This window comes from Scophthalmus maximus, chromosome 8 (assembly GCF_022379125.1).
Source record: "Scophthalmus maximus strain ysfricsl-2021 chromosome 8, ASM2237912v1, whole genome shotgun sequence".
NCBI lineage: Eukaryota > Metazoa > Chordata > Actinopteri > Pleuronectiformes > Scophthalmidae > Scophthalmus > Scophthalmus maximus.
In genome coordinates, this window is record NC_061522.1 from 15,011,231 (window position 1) to 15,032,853 (window position 21,623).

Here is a 21,623-nt window from a genome sequence, read left to right on the forward strand (position 1 = left end):
TCGGTCACGTGCTGTATTTGTCATTATTGCCTGCCTTGTACACAGTCACCAGTAGGGGGCGGTGCGCACCAATCGCAGGACACTTCCGGAAACAAAGAACGAGCGTAACACCCAATCAAACAAGACTTCAGTTTCAAACGAGAGCCGATAGTTCCTTCTGTCTTAAACGGAAAAAACCACAACACCATCACAACCAGCCCCAGCTCCGCTCGAGGCTCGACTGTAAGAGACCTGTTTTATCAGCCAGTCGGTTGTTTATGAGCGTCCGCTGCCTCTCGTCGACAGCTGTTTCATGGGAACCCAGGAGGGAGAGAGAGGTAAGGCAGCCGAGACTGAGTGCTCCCCTCCGGGGAGAGCTAACGACACGTAACGCTAACTCACAGCTAACGTTAGCTGCCGGGTGAACGTCGGTGTCCCGCTGTCACCCAGCCGGGCTCCGCTTGTACATGCATTTACTCCACAGTTAGTCTTATTTCAATGGAGAAGAGCTCACGGCTCATCGCTTTCCGACGACTTGCCCGTTAGTAAACAAACCGAATTAGCAACGTTAGCTAGCTACTTCTGAGTTAACCCTGCCGCTAAGGTGACGAGACGGAGAGAAATGACTCCCCGCCCTCAGACCTACGTTTGCCGCGGACATGAGTGGGTTCAAGTGTTCACCTCTAACGGGGGACTGTGACTATACAACCAGTCAGTGTCCCACAAAGAAGACAACTCACAACAGATGCAGGATGTTGTTTCTGTCTCATCTCGTTCAGTTATGTGTTCGTGCGACAGTTTGTTCAGATGTTCTGCTTGAAGACACGAACTTGTCTGTTTCCTTCTTGACGACAGATTGGGTAGATGTGGCAAATGATCTCTTCACCAAGTGTCACATGAACCTGAGGCTGAGGCACCTGACGGACTGTGATGCCAATGTGTTCAGTGCCCTGTATGAGAACATCTTTGGGGAGAAAGTTCCAGGTAAGAGGGAAGTTGCAGACACACCAAATGTCAGAATAATTGGCTAATCAATCAGTCGATCAATGGAAACATAGTTGGCAACAACTTAAGTGAGTGATTTCTTAGTTGGGTTACTTTTCTTTTAAGCACAACTGCCAATAAGTGGATTGTATCAGCTTTTCTCATACAAAACAATCAGTTTCATGACGTCACCTGACATTTACAGACCAATCAACTATTCGATTAGTATCATAGATAATCATCAGTGTACCTGATGATGAAAATAACTCTTAGTTGTTACCCTTTTATCTACAATCTGTTCCAGACTTTTGAGCTTTAAGTTCTAATCACAAAGCCACAAACACTGAAGGTCGACAAGCTGTGAAGTTTTAGTGTAGAACACGCGTGTGCTTAGTATGTAAGGAATGCTTCTTAAGACAGACATGCCATCAAGGGACTGTTTGTGTTGCCGAAGTTTTGCCTGAAGCCCAGGAAAGAGCTTGATGACGTTTGTGTGCGTTTCACTTTCCCTGTGTCTCATATGTACATTTGTGTTTTTAGATTATATCGCAGCACCTTGCAGTCAAGAGGATGACATCCACAACATTCAGTCTGTGATTGATTCACTGTCTCTGGATTACCTTCAGATCAGTCTATCACACATTACAGGTATACCTTTCATTTGTAACTACATCAATGAGTATAAAAATCTGTATCTAAAATGTTAAATGTGTTAGATTGACTTGTAGTATACTTGAAATGGTAGAACATTTCACCAAGTCACCTTACTTTGGGATGCATGGCAGATTTCCCAATCCTCTTTTTCTTCAACACTAAAATGGATGAGAAATGAGTAAAATGCTGATGCTGGCTGTGTGTTTGCAGGAGAAAATGTTGTCAGAGGAGACAAAGAGTCAATCAAGAACCTCCTGGAAATCTTTGATGGCCTCCTGGAATACCTCAATGTGGAGATAAGCGGGGACTCACTGAATGGTGGTAGGCAGATCAATTTTTCACTTTCCCCCTGTCAACTTAAGAGACTTGGACACATTTTTATACATTCATTTCATGTAACTGGTACAGTTTGTACATCATCATTTTAAATCCCACATTTTAAGACTTTAAAATGATATAAAACTATTTTTGGTAAGATTTAGCTTTTAGAGTCGTCATTCAAAGTGGCCAAAGGGCCACTTTTACTGCAGCCTTTACCAGCTGCTGCCCTCAGTTTGCCTGAAACTGATTCTTCTCCCGTTTCCCAACTAAGACAGGAGTCTGTTGAGGTTAGATTTGCCGGTCTGTCCTCCAGCATGAACTGGACATGATGTGTCTTAAACCCAGTTTAGAGCCAACTGGTGCAGGACTTAATAGAGAACAGTCAGCCCTTTTCATTTAATAGAACTGAACATGCCTTTGTGTGACTGGCCCGTCCCTTAGACCACTGCCACGCAGCAATTTGTTGTTAATGACTGTCTGCACTTACAAATGATGTTTCTAAAAGGCTCAGCGAAAGGTCGTGGATGTGGCACAGAGTTCAACAGAAGCTCACATTGTAATGAATGTTATAAATGAATATTGGAGTTGTTTTGGGTTTGGGTGTTTAATTAATATGAGCTGTGGTGACAACGTTACAATGTGATGTTCCACTTTAGTTTCAAACAGTGACTTTACTGCATTTCACTACTGCATTTGGTGCTTAGTTTGGTTAATAGCTTATTGAATTGGTGTTATGTTCATTTTTTTGTTAAAAGTCTACAACATGACCTTGGTTCTCAGTCAGACTTTAGTGACTATGAGTTTGTTGTTTATCTTTTTATTATTCTTTTGGAAATAATAGTGAATTTTCTGTTTAACTGACTTTTTCCCCTTCAGTTTATGGAATTAAAGGTCATATGAGTTTGTTCCTCAGTAAGACTCCATTGAGGTCAATACATGTCATAATCGCTTGTATCACTTTATCTTTGTCACTGGTTCTCCTTTTCTAATTTGTTTTCCTTTCAATTTTTTTTCCAGAGGAACTGAGTAACGGTCTCAATGAGTTGGTCCTCGGTGAAACCAAGGAGTCAGCAAGTTGCGATGCCACCGAGCACAAGGAGACTAAAAGGGAGGGAACATCTTTGTCTTCCTCTGTAGAGTAAGAGCTTTTACTGAATATAATGCATGTGCTTTACATACACTACAAACATGTGACTTTGTGAAGTTGACTTTATGAAGCTCAAATCTTTTGTTCTCAAGATAAATAACTGTAATGTCTTTGCTTTTCGCTTGATACAATTTGAATGTCACTCTTGCATTATACCTTATTGACACTAATATTTTCTATGTTTGTTATGATATAGGGAATGCCAGAGCTTATGCCAAGTATGCAGTTCTGTTTATCCCAAACACACCAGTGTTGCTGCCACCTTAAATGTGAAATCCATTATTTCCTCTGCACTAGAGAATTATCTTTGGAAAAGACTTGTCAGGCAGCTGGTGTTTCATAGAGTAAAAAGGGCATGTAAGAAATCCCCCCCCCCCCCCCCCCTTTCTTTCCTGCACGGTCATCTCCAGTCAGTCTTTTAGTCTGAAGTGGGATTTAATCTCCCTCTGAACTGCACATCAGATACTGTCGCAAATCCCTTTCCCTGCCCAGTGGTAAGGGGATGTCTGTGTGCGACCATTCCTGTGACTTTCCAAAACAGATTATCCCACTTGACACACTTCCCTCTGTGATTGGTCGGCTGTGTGGAGGTGAGAGCGGAGCCAGGCGTTGTTCTTCTCTTTCCAGCTCTTTTTTCCCTTAGTTACTCAATTATGTCCTACTGGAGAGACTCTCTGAAAATGTGCTCTATTATCCATCCATCCATCCATATTTAATATACCAAAGTAAAAATATACCAAAGTAAAAAAACCTTTGCTGACTGTCAGGGTTTCCCCACATGAATCTGACCGTGTCTCTCAGCTTTAATGTTCTGTAGATCCGGGCTGCACGTCCTGTTGACACAGCCAGTGAGGCAAACTCCTAAGCAGCAGTGTAAATATTAAGAAGTTAAAAGGAAGTTGTCTAACAGGGACATCATTGCTGCTCATTGTGATTAAATGTTTCCTTATTGCTTTGGATGTTGTGGCAGTGCCGATACTCTTATTCTTACTCTTAAATGTAAATGAAATACAAAACTTGAGGCACTTGAATTTGAAATATGTAAATAACTTTTGTCTTTCAGTGGTAAGGTAAGTACCAGAAGATCCACGGATACAGCGTGTGTCTGATCAGCACTGTGCAGCTGTTCAATGAGTCAATGCCCCTGCTGTTATGATTTCAACAATATGCTGTCTATGTGCAGGGAAGACAACATGGCTTTTAACGGCAACACTGATATGAGATGAGGCTTTGATCTGGAATAGTGAATGAACAAGCAAGACTTCAGATTTTTATGGGTTTGATGCTTCAATTCAGTTCAGTACCACTTCATTTATCCACCTAAGGTCCATCGTATGCAGCATGTAGCCACCCAGATCAACACACAAAGAAATTAGTAATGAGGCCATCATCACACTTATACAATATATGGTACACGTGTGAACCTGTGGTAGATCATATTTTGCATTTATCATCCAGTTCGGCTGCCCAGTCCAGTAAACATTCCTTCCATTCCTGGAACGCTGAGGAGATTGGATCAGCCAGTGAGCTCATTGGACTGGGAGTCTCTGCTCGCACGTTTACTGGAAAACAAGAAGGTGAGATATGCAAACACTATGATGTTTTTTTTTGCACTAGTATTAGTATTTATCATATCAATGTTTTCTCTTCTCTGGTTTTCCAGTTGTGTTGTTGTATTAAGATTAGTGAAAACATTCAGAAAATGTTCTTGTTTTTTTTTTGTTTGGAATATTTTATGAAGCCATTGATTTGTCACAAGTTGTTTTCTTTGCATTGAATAACCTTTTTGGTCTAGTTATTACAACGAATCTCTTTGCTTCAACTATCAGTGTTAGGCAGAAAAGGCACAACCTACTCAAAAATGTACCAAAAGATTTACAGTCATGTGTCCTCCATCACCTCATGCTGCAGTCAAAGGCCATCTTCTATTTTGATTCACTTATTACTGATACATTATTAAGGTGTAATTGTTTTAAGTCTTTCAATAAATCTTATGATTCATTTATCCTTCTGCAAGGACTGGCTGACCCTGCGCAGACCTCCGACCCAGTCACCACCTCTGGTCCTCTGGATGCCCAGGATGCTCCACTGACTGAACCGCTGCACTTAGCCATCGCTCTGCAGCCACCCAACCAGAGCAACACTCCCCACACACCTGACAAAGACCCACACACACACATCCAGCCCCCCAAACCTGCTGGGCTCAGCCGGGGGGACACAGAGGAAGATGCTGTCACGGCAGAGGTGGGCTAATAAAAACAGTGCAGTGATGTTAAATTGTCATATAGTAAATTTGCCTAGTATTTCCATGCAATTTGAAAGGACATGCACACTTCCCAAAGTTCTATTAATAATGAAAAATGTTACCGCAGTGCCAAAAATGGAAGACTGTGTCTGTCTCTCGCTCTCTTTTGCTGCTTTTAGTCTTAAACTGAAGTCTGGACATCCAAACTTTTATTGGAAGCCTCCTAGTGAAATTTCCACAAAATGCCAGAGTGAACCAATGTGAGAATACAGCAGTAAAAATCTCATGAGAAGCGAGTGGGCACTCTACTCAGGCACCAACCCCTCGCCCAAATGTTCTGGAAATGTTCCTGCTGTTGTGAACGTTTCCCGTTCACAGCCACCAAATTCAAACCTCCTGTCTTTTTTCCTTTAAAGCGAACTCAATGTATTAACCCATCATTAGTGTCCAGATGTTTTCAGACATGACGTTAATTGATGTTCTACATGATGATCCACTTTCCCCTCTATTCCTCTCTCTCACTTTCTCACTTTCCTTTCTCACACAGATCCCTGAACTGGTAGCCGAGGCTGTTGTTAGCGATAGACCACAGTCGCCTCCCCCCTGCCGGTCTTCTGGTGAGTCAAATTGCTTACACCTTCATTGTGAATAATAACAAATTGTCAAGTACTTAAACTGTGTAATGTTTCAACGGTGCTTGGTTAGTTATAACTGAATGTTGGAACTGACAGTGCAGTAAGCAAATTGTTTGTTTGTCTTTTAATCTGCCATGCCCATGTGTCGGCTTGCGAGAGGAAATCCCCCCAGAACAGTGAACCGTCACTTGAACAGGATTTATACTACTGTAAAACAGCAAGTTGGATGGTTGGATTGTGGCAGGAAAAAAGAAATATCCCCTAAGACCCCTCGCCAGATATTATACTCGTTCTTCATTTGTTACTCAACTACTTGTGGCGCTTCTCACGTTGACGATCGAGTGCAGCACTATAAATGTTTTGTAGGATGAGTTTAACATCTTCCCCGTCTCTCTCACTGCCGTTTTGTCCCACCACCTTTCAGTGTGGGTAGGAGCACTTGATTTCCAACGTAACGTCTGAATAGATCTGAGGGACCACAGACAGACAGACCCTTTTTTTTGTTGAATCGCGTTTTGCTCTTTTTCCAGCTGTAAGTGAGAAGTCTTTGTCCAGTCAACAAAGAACCAGGACAGAAGTGGACGGGGAGACACTGGAGGTAAGAGAGCAAGATGCCTTCACTGTGTGAGTGAGTCAGGTAGTTGGTCAGTCAGTCACACTGGATGGACATATTCTGTTTACTTATAATATGTTCACTTTTTTATCATGGGTTCATTGAGACTCATTTAACCGATTTCCTATACATAACTCATTCGTGGTTAGAGATCATATTGCTGTCACACCAAGGTAGTACTGGCCTCACTTATGTTTCTGGCTGTATCTATTTACCAATCATCTGCCATGTATGTATCTAAGTAATTAAGTTATAATACACATACACCATATATTTGTTACAAAGGACATGTTGCTTTCCTTCTTTCCTGTTAGGTTGCTATATGTTTAATGCTTGCCAAATTACTATATTTGTCTTGTTTTTCTAATCTCAGCCCACTAATGGAGGCCCCCGGAGGGTTTTATTCCGCACCCAGCCAGATGTGCTCTTCCTTACGCTGCAGGAGGAGACGGCCCCCACTACCCCTTCCCCACCAGACACTGAAGAGCAAGATCAAGATGAGGAGGATCTGAGTTATATACCAAGACTACAGGGCAGAAGAATATATCAGAGGGAAAGGACAGACCTCAGGTAAAAGAGGCTTGGCATAATAAGGAATGGAATATCTGACAAATTATTATTTGACGAGGGGACAATGTTGTAATGCTTTTTTATCGTTGCTGCATTTTTTATCATCTGGCCGAGTAGTCACCGGTTACAGGAGGGTTTTGAGGAACCTCTGTCTTATCGCAGACAAAGGAACAGGAAAGCAGAAGAGGAGCTGCATCACATATCCGAAAATCTGTCCTATCGACTTGAAGAACTCGACGAGGTGTGTTTAATGTGTTTGGTTGCATCTCATCTTGGACTTAACAACCATCGGAAGATGTACTGCTTGGATTAATGACATTTTTTTATTTGTGTATTATCCATTTATCGCTTGTTGCTGCATCTAAATGTTGTAATCTTTGTAGATGCTTAAACGAGTCCTGGGAGAAAGTGGCGAGTCCAGTGAGCTCAGGGAAGAGGACAAGCAGTCCCACCACAGCGACAGCATCATGGAGTGTCGCAAGACTCCCAGACAACACACAGGTAATAAACACATTGTTCTGAATTGATTTAAAGAATAACTCAAACTGTGGCCTTCAATTTTTTCTGAGCTAACTTCAAACTACAAGAGCACACCACATGTTTAAATTTTTAGCCTTTCTGGTGTCTGATGTCTATTAATTACACAAATGCATGAAAAAAAGCTTGCAGAGATTTGTAGTTGATTTGGTGAAACATAAAGAAAAACATGTGTATGGTCATTTTAAGGACAGGTCGCGAACCTTTTTTCAAAAATATCAACCATTTAAAATCTCATGCTATTCAATGAAATGTATTGCATTATAAAACTCCTGAATTAGATTCAGGAACAACCGACGTGGAATCCACACACCGCACACGCTCCTTGTCCCCCTCCCCTCCACGGGTCCATTGCCCCCTGCAAGGACAGTTAGAAAATGCCATGGCAGAGGCCTTGAGCCTGGATGATGGGAGACAGACGAACCTCACAGCTTCTGGTCAGTCAAGGCGAGGACAGCTACGTCACCGACTGTCTCACAGAAAACATAGCAAGGTAAACAGTCCTTTTTTTTTTTCTTGAATGGTCTGAGATTGTAACTTTTTACATATGTATATATTTTTTTAAATATACAGATACAAGTGTTAGAGTTTCATATATTAGGAGTTGTCAGCATATTACTTTTATAGTATTCAGGAATGAATTCCTCCACATTGACAACTTGCTGTAATTTGCAAACCACTCAATAGATCTAAATGCAACACTGAAGACTGATGGAGAGTATACATTAGTCGGTTGGTTATGAGCCAATCTGAACCTGCGTGTAAATGTTAATGCAGTTTAAAATATTCCAAATCTTTTTTAACGCTTAAAATATTTTTTAGCGTTAAAGTGATTGATTTCTCTATCCTAAAAATTGTGTCATTTGTAGATTTTAGCTCTGCTCTGTCTTCATGTGCTCAGATAATTATGAGTCTCTTTCTTTCAGTATCTGGAGAATCAGGCCTATGAGGAGGAGTTGAAACGATATGAAGACAAAGAACGGGCAGATCTAAGCAAGGCGCGTCTGAAAGCTCAGGAAGCCGTAAGTCCATTAGTATGAAGTCTGGTATAGTCAATTGTTTAGGTCACTGAAGCAGAACTGTGTAGTAATGTCTGCACGTGCCCTTGTAGAGAACACTGCTCACAGAATCAGTGTGGGTTGAGGGAAGCATTTACTCAATGCACATCATTCGTTGGTTTGTTCGACCTGACGCTGAACATTTTCCTTATCTGTAAACACCACTTAACCCCACCCTTAGCCTCAACTGCCTTTCATACTAAACACATAACAATCCAAGGATATTATCTTGAGCCTGGAAGAAGGCGGTCAAAATGGAAAATTTGTGTTGATGGCGGGTTTGGATTTTTGGGGAATTTTGTTTACTGAACCTTTGTGTACTTGTACAGCTACACTGTACATTGTAAGGACCTGTTTGAGTTTTTACACCATTGGAGTGAGGACATTATGGTACAGTGCAGACATTTTGGCCAGTTAATTACTGGGCACTCATACGTAAGCTTTGCTTGCCTAACGCTTGGTGCTGGCAACAGAACCACAATGCAGTTCGGCAATGCGTGTTATCCAATTCAGAGAGTTAATGAACAGCTGTTCCGTTGAAGCCTCCAATAAAAATGTGTGTGTGCTTCGTTGGGTTTTGGTTAGTGTAACGGTTGAGCATTTATTTGAGATAGGTAAGGTTCGGGTAATGGGATCTGGAATGTATTGCATCAATGAGTGACCTCGCAAAGGTAGATGTACAGACAGGCACGTGTTTTTGTGTGTGTTTAGGAGCAAGAGTACCGCGAGGCCATATTGAAGGATGTTCCACAAGCCCCCCGACTGTCCCCAGTTAGAATGAAGACCCAGCACAAATCACAACGGAACACACAAACAGCACCAGGATGGAGAAGGCAGGACGCTCCCAGGAAAACACAGAGTAAGTGAAGTATAAATTGTAACATTGCAGTGGGGAAATCATTGGAAAATCTGAGACTTTGCCAATAAACAACAAAGAGCAACAATCAGATGTTCCTGTTGTCCAATTATACCGTTAATATTCTGTGTTATGTCCACTCTCTCCCCAGTGAAGGTGAAGGAGAATGAACTCCTCCCTGTGCTCCTGGAGGAGTTGCCCCACCTTCACGTTTCTCCCCATGCTCTGGGCAGAATGTGGGAGCAGCAGATGCAGCAAGTGGACAGACTCCACGCCATGTCATCCTCGCATAGCCACCAGCGTCGCAGCAAACTCTCCGGCAAGGTGTGATGATGCTAACTACCGGTCCCAATGATGACATTCACTGGTCTCTACCCTGTAAAATATTGGATGAGTTGACAGATGGATGAATATGTAACTGGCTGCTTCTATTCCAGGTGGAGGAAGCGCAGAGGAAACATGACCTGCTGGTGGATATAGTCCGGAAAGATCAGGACCACAGCAGGCGTCTGGTGAGCACCAGAACCATCACATTTATTAATCTTATCAGCAGCAGTCACGGGATGTTTTGAGTGTGAATGGATTTTCTTAAAAGAAAAAAAACAACAATTGTGTACACACTGCAGTTGTCATACTGAGCTGGCCAGTTACCCACTTAAACGTTTATCTTCTGTCCAGAGGGACTTCAAAGAGCGTATCCAGCAACAGAAGTCGACACAAAGCAGACTGAGAGAACAGAGGCAGCAGATCGCCCGCGCCAAGAAGTACCACAACGACTACCACGTGCAACACCGTGCTCGTCTGATGAGGGCACGCACCAAGGAGGAGAGGGTAAATTGGCAAATTGCTTGTCAAATCTGACCAACAGTTCAAAAAGGCGATTAAAATGTCTGTTGTATAAATATAAATACAGCAAACTGTTTGAGAGGAATCAAGAGGTGACAAGTACAATCAGACATTGAGTAATATTATTACAGACCATGTGACATCATGACCCAAGTGTGGTTGTGTATGTGTTTAGATGTTTCGGAACATGTTTGAGGAGGTTTTAGAGCTGCAGAAAGTCCGGCTGAGGGAACAGAGAGCCTACGTCAAGGAGCAGCGACTGGAGCATCAGAGACAACACCAGGACCACATCAAGTCAATGGAGAACTACTACAAAGACCAAGTAGGGGACACACACACACACACACACACACACACACACACACACACACACACACACTGACTAATGCAAGAACCAGAAAGTGACATACGTGACTGTCAAGTCCCAAGATGTTTACATTAGGCCTTAAAACAAAGAACACACCATGTGCCACATGTAAGAAAGTAACTTAATGTCCAACTGAGGACAACTCGAAGACTCTCCACGCAGCAGCACACAAAAATAAATTACAGTGGTAAATGTTGGAGGTAGTCAGGAAAAAAGTATTTGGTTTGTGCAAGGGCAGCTACTACTCTCAAACTACAAGTGAGATACAATGTGCTTTCTCTTTTTCAGTTTTCACTACTGGCTGAAAAACTTGCAGAAGAGCGACAGGACATCCTTGTTCGGAAAAACGCTCAAGAAAAGGTAAAGCCTTTGAAAAATATGACCTACCTCTGTGGATGATCTGAAATAATCTCAACCTCTGCCAAAATGTTTTGAATTTGCATGGACAGGATTTGCCGTCTGATAACATAAAGCATGCGGTATGGTTTTTGTCTATTCATTATTCTGCCATTAATTTTCTCAGTTAATGCCCCTAACAGTTTTCTAAAGCTGAAGTTGAAAAGTCAAATTTCTAATGTCTGGTGTTGTTTTGCCAAGTAGCATATTATTTTTTGTTGATCATCTAGGCAGTTAGAATTGCCCACCTGAATGGGGCTTCATTGGAGTGTAGATGGCGCTCAAGAGCCAGAATGAGTTTTCACCTTTTTTTGCAAACTTGTGTCTGTTCGGACTTGTCAAGTATAAAAATTAATAATTTCCAGCAGACTTAATTGTACACATGACTGTGATATATTGCACCTACATAAATAAACAATATTGCACATTTGTCTCATGTGATTGCAGGCCCTGCTGAAGATGAAGAGAGAGCTGCGCTCCAAGATGGAGCGTGAGATTGGCGAATTGCAGAAAATCATCATCCAGAACAATGAGGACGACTTCATCCAGGATCTGGAGGTCCAGAGGCTGCGGAATCGGGTCCACGTGGCTTCATTCCAGCACAACACTAGTTATCTTCATTGATGAGGGAAGCGGGGCTGTGGATGAAGATCCCCTCGATCAAGGCCGGATTTATATCATATGAACATGCAAGAGTCTGTCTCTGCCTTTCACAACCGAGGATAACGGCTTATTGACTGAACAGTACAGTACCATGACCTCGGGCATCTTCATTTACAGATTTGCACGGGTGAACTTGTACGAGTCCTGATTAATAATGAACTGAACACTTCAACAAAATGTAGCTACTAACTCTTCCTCTCACATCAGCTGCTACTCTTGAACCTTGAAGACACCTTGGACCAAGTCCCCTTCTCTTCCATGGATTTAGTTCTTGGTAACTAAGAATGTTTTTAAAGTGGTCCCTCACTGTGTGTGTGTGTGTGTGTGTGTGTGTGTGTGTGTGTGTGTGTGTGTGTGTGTGTGTGTGTGTGTGTGTGTGTGTGTGTGTGTGTGTGTGTGTGTGTGTGTGTGTGTGTGTGTGTGTGTGTGTGTGTGTGTGTGTGTGTGTGTGTGTGTGTGTGTGTGTGTGTGTGCTGTTATAGTAGCAAAAAAATCTGTAAACAGTTTCTTCCTCTTGCCATCTAGCGACCACCAATGCAAAGTTAGTATGAATGTGACCAACAAGATTATTAACTTCCTTTTTTTCCTTTCATGTGCTATGTCTTCCTTTAATATTTCAGCCATGCCAGCAAATTAATTATTTATTTTTTAACTTTAATGTCGTTTGATTTTAGTTCACCTGGTTTTGCTTTTTCATCACCGGGGGCGATGATAATCAGTCCTTCGTGACGTCTCCTCGGCTCTGTTGATTGTTTTTAACTCACAGGCCTAAACATACTTTTGGACCAAGATGCCAACGGTTGTAATCATGTTGTTGAAACACTGTCCACTCATAACTGTGCAATGTATCGAATGAGCACACAGATGTCCTGTCATCCTTCATTAAATATGTGGCTCTCTCGTCTTCTCAGGCTGCTTTGTGTCACAGTTGAAGTTATTTGCATGAGGTGCCAGTAATTGTAGTCTATCTGAATGGTGTGAAAATCCAAAGATTTCATGTGAATTCCAGGTGTAAACGAAGTCTTCAGTTTAACCACTTACATTGGATTAGTGACTTAATTTTTTTCAATATTACTTCAAACTTAAAGCAAATCCCTGTACAAGCAGCTGTGTGTCTTAGACAACTTAGAAGAAGGAAATCAACACTTACTGAAAAAAGGAAAGTCAACAGAATGATCCATCTTTGCCGTTACTTCATGTGTTTAACTGTAGTAAGAGTAGTTTTGTTGCAACAGCTACAGTACACATGAACACATGCGTTGGTGTGTCCTTCACGTACCGTCTGTGCTTTAAATGAACTACAGTCAAAAGCAGAAGAGACATAACTCCAGTTTGTGGGATTTACTGTCTCACCTTATCGTCTGACTGAGCACTGCTTAGGTACGGAAGCTTACACCTGCCACGTCAGAAACAACATAAAAACGTATCACACTACACCTTAAAAGTTGATTATTAATCATGTATATTAAATATCACAATATTTTCACGTTATTATGACATAGAAACTCATGTTATAACAAGAAACAAGGAATTCATGACATGACGGGAAACGTTTCACATTATAACATAGTTATAAATAGTATAATATTATTGTACTCTAGCTACAAACAGCATTTCAGTGGCTTCTTTTAAGTGCAGTATAAGGAGGTTAGTGGTTGAGTCAAACTGTGGTCTGAACAGAGAATATTTCTTTTGACCTGATTGACCACCATTGGCATTGATGACAGCGGAGTCAGGGATCATATGTACTGATACCTGCTCAGCTACTCGTGAGTAATTACAGGTTTGTGTACTAAGCGGGACATGTGATCGTGTGAGACCTGAAAAGGAAACTAAATACGACCCAGATGGGACTCGAACCCACAATCCCCAGCTCCGGAGGCTGATGCCTTATCCATTAGGCCACTGGGTCATTACGTCGCCATTTATAGGAACCAGCCATTATTAAACTAACAAAAACTAGCTCGAGACAATTCACGGTCCGATAAGTATTTTTCATGAATACGCACGATTTTTCCACTATGAGATAGTGCCGACAGATGTACTGACCGCGGTTGCCTTTGACAACGCCTTTTGTTGTTCGAAGCGTTGTTTCGCCCGTGGGCAATGGGGAGGAGCTTGTGGCCCAACTGACCAATTACAAGCCAGAAACAAATAGCGCAGTATACGTATGACGTAACGTCAATTGTAAAAAAAAAAAGAAAAAAGAAAAAAAGGAATCCCACTGAAAATCTGTAAGGTAAGAGCGTCGCATGTGCTCCGCGTCCACATGTACTCTTTACACAAATGTTTTACAATTTAAGTTGTTATCTCATATTGCTTTTAAACTATTATTACAATGTATAATCCTCCTTCTGTAAATTTCAGCGGGGTTTTGTCGGCCGCTGGTTTGCTCGACAGGCTCCGTGTGTGTGTGCGCGACGGGCCACATGGTGTTAGATAACCGGCCCGGCTCCGGCTGCCTAACTTAGACTTCACGAGCGAAGGCGCGTGAGAGCAGCCCTCGGTTCGACCGTTAAGGGTTCGCCGTCTTTCCGCAGGGACTGTGTGGTGTGTAACGTTGGACTTGCTCACCGGTCAGGAATGTCAGCCGGCGGCGACAACGGAGCTCGACTCAACCAGTTCAAAAACAAAGGGAAAGATGCCAGCGTGAGTCCCCCCAGTAACCGCCACCAGCACAAACTACTGAAGAGATGATCCAGATAATCTTCCGCCATGTTTTTTTTACACACACACACACACACACACACACACACACACACACACACACACACGGATGTGTATATTAATGAATAATTGTGGGTGTCGACATTTTCAGGAGCTCAGGCGCAGGAGGGCGGAAGTCAACGTGGAGCTGCGAAAGGCAAAGAAAGATGATCAGATCTTAAAGAGGAGGAATGTCGACAGTCTCCTGGACGAGCCGACCTCTCCTCTGCAAGAGAAAGACCCCAACGCACAGGTAGTCAGCAGCTGATAAGCCCCTGGGCTGCTCACTGCCCCTGTCACACACACACACACACACACACACACACACACACATTTGGCGGGATAGAGTAGACATGACGCGACTGAAATATTAATTCAGCCAGTTTCCATGTGTTTTGCGTGTCTGAAATATTTGATATTTTGCTTATAATGAGCTGCAGCACCTAATACCACCCCAGGACTTGTGGTCATACTGAACATATATGTGGGCAAAGGTCAACGAGGTCCTTTTGAGCAAACTTTTAGTGTAAACCTAATGGAAACCGGTGTGAATAATATTCCCCCTCATTACTTCCCAGTTCATTAACAGCCATGTTATGAAGGCTTTTAATATGCATTGAGTACCTGATAGTCTGTGTGGCTTGTCCTGATCCCATAACCCCCCCCCCCAACCTTACCTTACTCCATGCATGTTGCAGTAAATGTTGTGTTATTTTTAGGTTGACCCAAGTTTACTGTGTCCAGAGAAGTAATCCTCTTTCTGTTCTGTAGCCACATCAGCACTGGTCTGTGGAGGAGATTGTAGAAGGTGTAAACGGCCAGAACCTGGATCATCAGCTGCAGGCCATGCAGGCAGCCAGGTGAAATCCATTTATTTATTCATTCATTCTTTCTTTCATTCATCCATTCATTTATTTATTTATTTATTTATTTAAAATAATACTTTGACTGTTATATCTTATACTCTTGCTTTACTATTATTTGGGTGACATATGGCTTGTTTCTGTTGAGTAAGAAATCAATTGGTCTGTTCCCAAACCTTTAAAACATGATATCCCTCGAATCGCCCTCCAAGCCGTGAATACATTTGTGATACTTAACAATACCACGACTTTACTTTCTCTTTCTTTGAAGTTATCTTCCTTTGATTAAACCCCAACTGTGTTTTTTTTCCCTCCCTGATGTATAGAAAGCTTCTCTCCAGAGAAAAGCACCCGCCTATCGACAACATAATCGCTGCCGGCCTCATCCCAAGGTTCGTTAGTTTTCTGGCATTCTCTGACTGTCCTCCCATCCAGTTTGAGGCGGCTTGGGCACTGACCAACATTGCCTCGGGTACATCGGACCAGACCACTGCTGTAGTGGAAGGAGGGGCCATCCCGGCCTTCATCAGCCTGGTGACTTCACCCCACCCACATATAAGCGAACAGGCCATTTGGGCCCTGGGGAACATTGCAGGTATCTAGGCTGTTCATTTGTGGTTGATGTTTATTTTGCTACTTTCTTCATCATGCACTGTTATATAGATTATTTTAGGTGTTGGTCTCCACACACTGTAATACTGAATGAATATATGTATGAGAGTGGGCCATAAAACTATGAAGTGTTTTGTGACAAACTGAGTTCACTGTCCAAAGGTGATTTATGTGAGATTTATAGTGGCCATGAATTCTTTATCTTTAAGAGCGTGAACACTAGTCTGATTGTTTTCTCAAGTCAGAAACACCATTAGAACAAAGCATGATGAAAACACCCTTGGGATATCATAATAATAAAATACAGAAGGTTCTTTACATATAGGGTTACTTTGTAGATGCTACTACCTGCTGTAACCTTCACTCATTTTTATGACCTGAAACATTTCTATTGTTCTGAACCTTCTTTTTGTGACGTGATTGCACTGTTGACTTGAGATGACTGAAAATGTTTTCCAAACTCAGGCGATGGATCAAACTACAGAGACCTAGTGATCAAACACGGTGGACTCCAGCCGCTCCTGGCCGTGCTGGCGGCCCCTGACCTGTCTGTGTTTCCGGTGAGTTTCCATTTATAAACATGACAGCACTACGGGCATCTTAAGACCTTGTATGTTGTATCCAGATACAGTTGAGACGTATTGCAATCACGTACATAGATGGCATGAAAGTGTGTCTTGGGTGTTGTTGCTTCTCCCTGGTCAAATATTTGTTTTAGGTAGATTAGAAAGACTTCAGCGCAGCGTGTTATATTTACTATAGAACAGATTTAAACACTTAAACAGACTTCTTTGATGTAGGCAAAGCAACTAGATACAGCTGGTTATATATATTTGTCATGTAATTCTTACACTACAGAACTGACTTGACCGACCTTTGGTGCTGCCCTACAGCTGCATTTTATAAATTCTTTAGCGAGGAAGTAAACATATCTAGCACACTTTGCAGCTTAATTTTTTAAACTTGTAATTAAGCCTGAATACAGTAAAGACATAATAGTAATGTAATTACTATTGGCTGTGACTTTTGATGCCAAATCAGTGTTTCCCCTAGGTTTACTAGTTTTAGGGAGGGGGTTTCGTTAGGGTTAGGTTTCACAAATCACGTTAAGTTTCATCCACAATCTTTTTTTATACAGGAACGAGGAATAAAGTGTATAAATTTGTCAGATCGTTTATTTAAATTGCAGTCATTAATAAAGATTTTGCGATTCAAAGTCATACATCGGTTTCATGGACTGAAACAAATCCAGAGACCATGACTATATTCTGTTTAGTTGATTGCCCTCTTCATAGTGAAGAGTTTGAATACATTTCAGTCTTGTCAGTATCACGGTATTCTGGGTGCTACTCTTAACAATTATAATTTTCTGACACTGTGATATTCTAAAATAAAACTCGACTGTTAACCCACTATACCAGTATGGCTACCTGCGCAACGTCACATGGACGCTGTCCAACCTGTGTCGGAACAAGAACCCAGCCCCTCCCTTGCTGGCGGTGCAGCAGCTGCTTCCAGCCCTGCTGCGCCTCCTGGACCACGATGACAAGGAGGTCCTGGCCGATACCTGCTGGGCTGTGTCCTATCTGACCGATGGCTCCAATGAGAGGATAGAGGTTGTGGTGCAGGCTGGCCTGGTGCCTCGCCTGGTCCAGCTTCTGGTCTGTGAGGAGCTCTCCATTGTGGTATGTGGTGTTTTTGACTTTTGAAATAAAATGATGATGCTGTTATTTCTGACAACTGGAAGGTCAGTTAACAAATCTCATACTCATTTAGTACAGCATAAATAAATCAAAGCAATTATAGCATATTTAATGAAATGTAATGAAACATTTTCTGGTACAGGATACAAATCCTCCACTACAGACTGCACAACTCAAAACTAACTAAAAAAGAAAATCACCTCAATACAGTAGTTTAAAATCACAGTAGTCACAAATCAACTTCATACAATATATCCTTTGTTGACCAGAATTTGTCCAGAATTAGCTGCTGTTTTTTTCTATTTCTGCCATCAAGAGTTTGGTTAAACTTAGTGCCCCTTAATATTTTGGCTTGTTTCACCGGGTCCAAAAATGGTCATTATACTGTATGTTCACCAACAGCATTTCTCTCTAAGACAAACAAACTGTTTCGGTGAATCACGACTCAGGACACAGAACCTGAACCGGAGACTGGAGCTGTTGAGGATGTTGTTGTTAACACACCGTTGTCGCGGTTGACAACGTATTTACTTCTGCTGCTCCACAGCTGATCAGTTGTTGATTCAACATCAACACTGAATGTAACGTGTGTCCAGCACTGAGCTTTCTTGGTCCCTAAACAACACACATGACAAGTGTAAGACGCAGAAGATAAACGGTTCTCAAGATGTGACTGACTGACAGATTTCTTTGAAGAAGGGAAAGAATAAGGAAATTAATTCAGATATTACATAAGTAAAAGTGTTAAGAGTGAAATGTTATTTGATGAATTTCAACACTTGATACAACCTGTCACGAGGATTTCAATTTCCAATACTTGTATAAGCCAAATTTAATTTATCTTAAAGAGAGAAAACATTTTGACTAAAAATCGACTAAAATGTGATGACTTTTCAACGACTAAAACATTTTCAGTTTTCGTCGACTAAAACTAGACTAAAACTATGAAGGTTAAACATGACTAAAATGTGACTAAAACTAATAAGCATTTTAGTCAAACGACTAAGACTAAATAAAAATACCTGCCAAAATAAACACTGGTTGAGTCTAAATATATATAATCATCTTATTCTTAATATGAATGTAGAGTTTGTTCACTCCTGTGCTACTGGAAAATCTTACAAAGACTTGAGTCATGTGTGCAGTGAGATGTGACCCTCTGTTACTGAGAACCAAGCATTTTCTGCTGTTGTCAGCAATGTTACTAATTATCAAATTGTATTGTAATCGTTATCCTTTCTCTCAATCACCATCATCTTGACTATTTGTTATTCCCAAATTGTGAGTATTTAACATAAGTGACTTTCTTTCCTTTACTTCCCAGACTGTAGCCCTGCGGTCACTTGGAAACATTGTGACTGGGACAGATGAACAGACCCAGTGTGTTCTGAATGCAGGTGCCCTGGCCATGTTCCCCATCCTTCTGCGTCACCAAAAGACCAACGTCCAGAAAGAGGCTGCCTGGACACTGTCCAACATCACCGCTGGCAAGGACACCCAGATCCAGGAGGTTATCAATGCAGGACTGGTGCCCATCCTGGTGGAGATCCTCCAACAGGTCAGAAAAATATAGCTGGCTTGTTACATGAGTCCAGTGCTTTGGCTTCGTCCTGCTCCTTTTCTGACATATATGATTTATTTATAAATAATGTTTATGACACTCTATTAACATTTTATATGCAGTGTCACACTTGCTTTTTTTATTATTTATTTGTTCAAACTAGGCAGCATCTCGACTCCTGCTCTGATTCTGACAACAGAGTCTTGATCGAGCACAATAGCAGGAGTTTCACTAGTGCCACATTTACATTCAAGAGATTTGCAAACTATTTATAAAATGGGACTGTCTGTAATAAGATAAAGAATAAACTTGTACACTGTCACTTGCTTTTCACTGACCTGCTGCAGATCATGCATATTATTATTTTTTATTTTATGAAGAAATAAAATAATTTCCTGAGTTATATATGTTAGATGGGTTTTCTTATATTCACGAAGGTTCATTTAGTATACCTTAAGTTTCTGTAGTATGTTTATACTTTTCTCTGGACTAAAACTGATTTTCTGTTTAGGGAGACTTCAAGACCCAGAAAGAGGCAGTGTGGGCGGTGACCAATTACACCAGTGGTGGAACAGTAGAACAAGTGGCCTACCTCGTCCAGTGCAACGTGCTGGTGCCTCTGCTCGACCTACTGACAGCCAGAGACAGCAAGATTGTCCTGGTCATCCTGGATGCAATCTGCAATATTTTACAGGTAAAATTGCCAAGACTTACTTGTCTGCGCTGGAGTTGCTCACAGCAAAGTTAAGACTTTGAGCCACGTGTCAATTGGTTTTGAGATTAGGTTTGTTGTGAAACTTTTAAGTAAAATGTATAAAACTTGTTAAACAACATTGGCACAGTCCAGTTGCACATGACCTGAGAGAGGGAACATCCGGGAGCCGGCCATGCTTAAGGGTCAAATGTTCAATCACTGCCTGGAACTACAAGAATGAAAAAATGTAATAGATGCAAAAGATATTGTCTTGTAAATGCTCCCTTGCGCTCTCTTCTATCAGCAGGTATTTGTAGGCCTCAGGGAATTTGAGATAAACACTGGGTTTCTGAGACCAGAAAGCATGTAGATCTGATGAATCTAATTTCTCATAGATTTAATGATGCAGATTGATTGTGGACAGTCACAGATTAAAAAGGACTGTCACAAATTGATCTCTTTTGGTGTGGAATCAGAGTTTTTTTTTCCCCTTTTCCCCACAGACGGCATACAAAGCTGGCGAGAGTGAGAAACTGTGCCTAATGATTGAGGAGTTGGGTGGTTTGGACAAGATTGAAGCACTGCAGTCCCACGACAACGAAGCCGTCTACAAGTCGTCTCTCAACATTATTGACAGATTTTTCTCTGATGAGGTAAGTGTTGTGTCATCTCTTGGGCCAAACTAATTAAAAGACTGGCAGAAGTACAACTACATTGTGAATCGTATGAATCATCTACAGATTAAATGACAACAGAGCCAGCAGATGTTAACTGTCTGTTTACTTCTTTGTTTTTACTGTTGCCAAAGGATAAATGTGAGGTGTGGTGGAGCACACAATGCTTGTTATAGTTTTCAGTTCATGTTTTTCATTTCCTGGCCAAATTACTGGCTCTAAGTTTTGAAAATCAAAATATACATACATATATATACATATTTTGATGATAAACTCACAACAGACCCTTTCTTGGCTGACAGATATTGTTTGCAGAATGTACCTTAATCCATGCCCATGAAACCATGCCCCCAAAACATGCCAAGACTTGATAAATCCTCCCGTCACCTCTTGTCTTTCAGAATGAAGATGAGTCTGTGGTTCCTGAGGCCACAGGAGACTGCTATACCTTCCAGACCCCCGAAGACCCAAGCACTTTCCAATTTTAACATGTTCAGTTTGCCTTTTGTAACATAAAAATAATTTTTCTACTTTGTTTTTATTTTTGTATTATTTTTTACAATTAATCCTTGTACATAACAGTCCAAGGACAAAATATCCTTGTTTTGAAAATGTTTGTGGAATAAATTTTAATAATGCATAAGTTTTCTTTCTTCCTTATGTGTGTTGTGGATATAAGCAGACTTCCAACAAAAACGTGCTTAATTTAGATCGTGATAAGATACAGAAAAAAACCTGTAGTGGGAATGGTAGGTGAGTCCGTGTCCATATCACCACTAGGTGACACTGTGCTTATTCTCTTTGCTTGTTGGGAGTACAAGTCTTACAGATCCTGTTGTGTCTGTAGTACAGGTGAACTATATTATGAGTGAAGTCTACATTCAATGCATCCACCAAATATCACACTAGATTGTAGGAAGGAGAAGAACCACAACCACA

The 21,623-nt window shown here is 41.5% G+C and overlaps 2 protein-coding genes and 1 non-coding gene across 4 annotated transcripts; 2 read left to right on the top strand and 1 right to left on the bottom strand.

Moving 5' to 3' along the window:
- The first annotated feature begins 99 nt into the window (after positions 1-99).
- LOC118312530 (centrosomal protein of 95 kDa-like) lies at positions 100-12,771 on the top strand. 2 transcript variants are annotated; one of them, XM_035637201.2, is made up of 21 exons: positions 100-317; positions 835-963; positions 1,504-1,611; positions 1,828-1,938; positions 2,956-3,076; positions 4,544-4,662; positions 5,103-5,329; positions 5,878-5,947; positions 6,496-6,563; positions 6,952-7,148; positions 7,311-7,389; positions 7,532-7,649; positions 7,967-8,178; positions 8,612-8,707; positions 9,455-9,602; positions 9,751-9,923; positions 10,037-10,111; positions 10,278-10,430; positions 10,621-10,767; positions 11,101-11,172; positions 11,656-12,771. In XM_035637201.2, the coding sequence occupies exons 1-21, from the start codon at positions 293-295 to the stop codon at positions 11,830-11,832; spliced, it is 2,625 nt and encodes an 874-aa protein (XP_035493094.2). In that variant the 5' UTR covers positions 100-292; the 3' UTR covers positions 11,833-12,771. The 2 variants fall into 2 exon arrangements, with proteins under 2 accessions (XP_035493094.2, XP_035493093.2); XM_035637200.2 differs by having other exon boundaries at positions 101-317; positions 7,266-7,389.
- Positions 12,772-13,710: 939 nt separating this feature from the next.
- Positions 13,711-13,783, bottom strand: trnar-ccg. Its single transcript has one exon. It is a non-coding gene; the product is annotated as a tRNA-Arg (tRNA).
- A 202-nt stretch (positions 13,784-13,985) lies between these two features.
- LOC118312532 (importin subunit alpha-1) lies at positions 13,986-21,324 on the top strand. The gene is made up of 11 exons (XM_035637202.2): positions 13,986-14,110; positions 14,412-14,520; positions 14,690-14,830; positions 15,349-15,437; positions 15,767-16,035; positions 16,518-16,612; positions 17,474-17,737; positions 19,080-19,313; positions 19,828-20,010; positions 20,514-20,663; positions 21,086-21,324. The coding sequence occupies exons 2-11, from the start codon at positions 14,455-14,457 to the stop codon at positions 21,170-21,172; spliced, it is 1,578 nt and encodes a 525-aa protein (XP_035493095.1). The 5' UTR covers positions 13,986-14,110; positions 14,412-14,454; the 3' UTR covers positions 21,173-21,324.
- Positions 21,325-21,623: the final 299 nt, after the last annotated feature.

What these genes read in the sequence shown, in the direction of transcription:
- LOC118312530 (XM_035637200.2), top strand. Translation starts at nt 293, where the DNA reads ATGGGAACCCAGGAGGGAGAGAGAG. An exon ending in GTTTACTGGAAAACAAGAAG is followed by an intron (nt 4,663 to 5,102) that starts GTGAGATATGCA and finishes TCCTTCTGCAAG; the next exon opens with GACTGGCTGACCCTGCGCAG. An exon ending in GTCTGAAAGCTCAGGAAGCC is followed by an intron (nt 8,708 to 9,454) that starts GTAAGTCCATTA and finishes GTGTGTGTTTAG; the next exon opens with GAGCAAGAGTACCGCGAGGC.
- LOC118312532 (XM_035637202.2), top strand. Translation starts at nt 14,455, where the DNA reads ATGTCAGCCGGCGGCGACAACGGAGCTCGACTCAACCAGTTCAAAAAC. An exon ending in ACAAAGGGAAAGATGCCAGC is followed by an intron (nt 14,521 to 14,689) that starts GTGAGTCCCCCC and finishes CGACATTTTCAG; the next exon opens with GAGCTCAGGCGCAGGAGGGC. An exon ending in CAATCTGCAATATTTTACAG is followed by an intron (nt 20,011 to 20,513) that starts GTAAAATTGCCA and finishes TTTTCCCCACAG; the next exon opens with ACGGCATACAAAGCTGGCGA.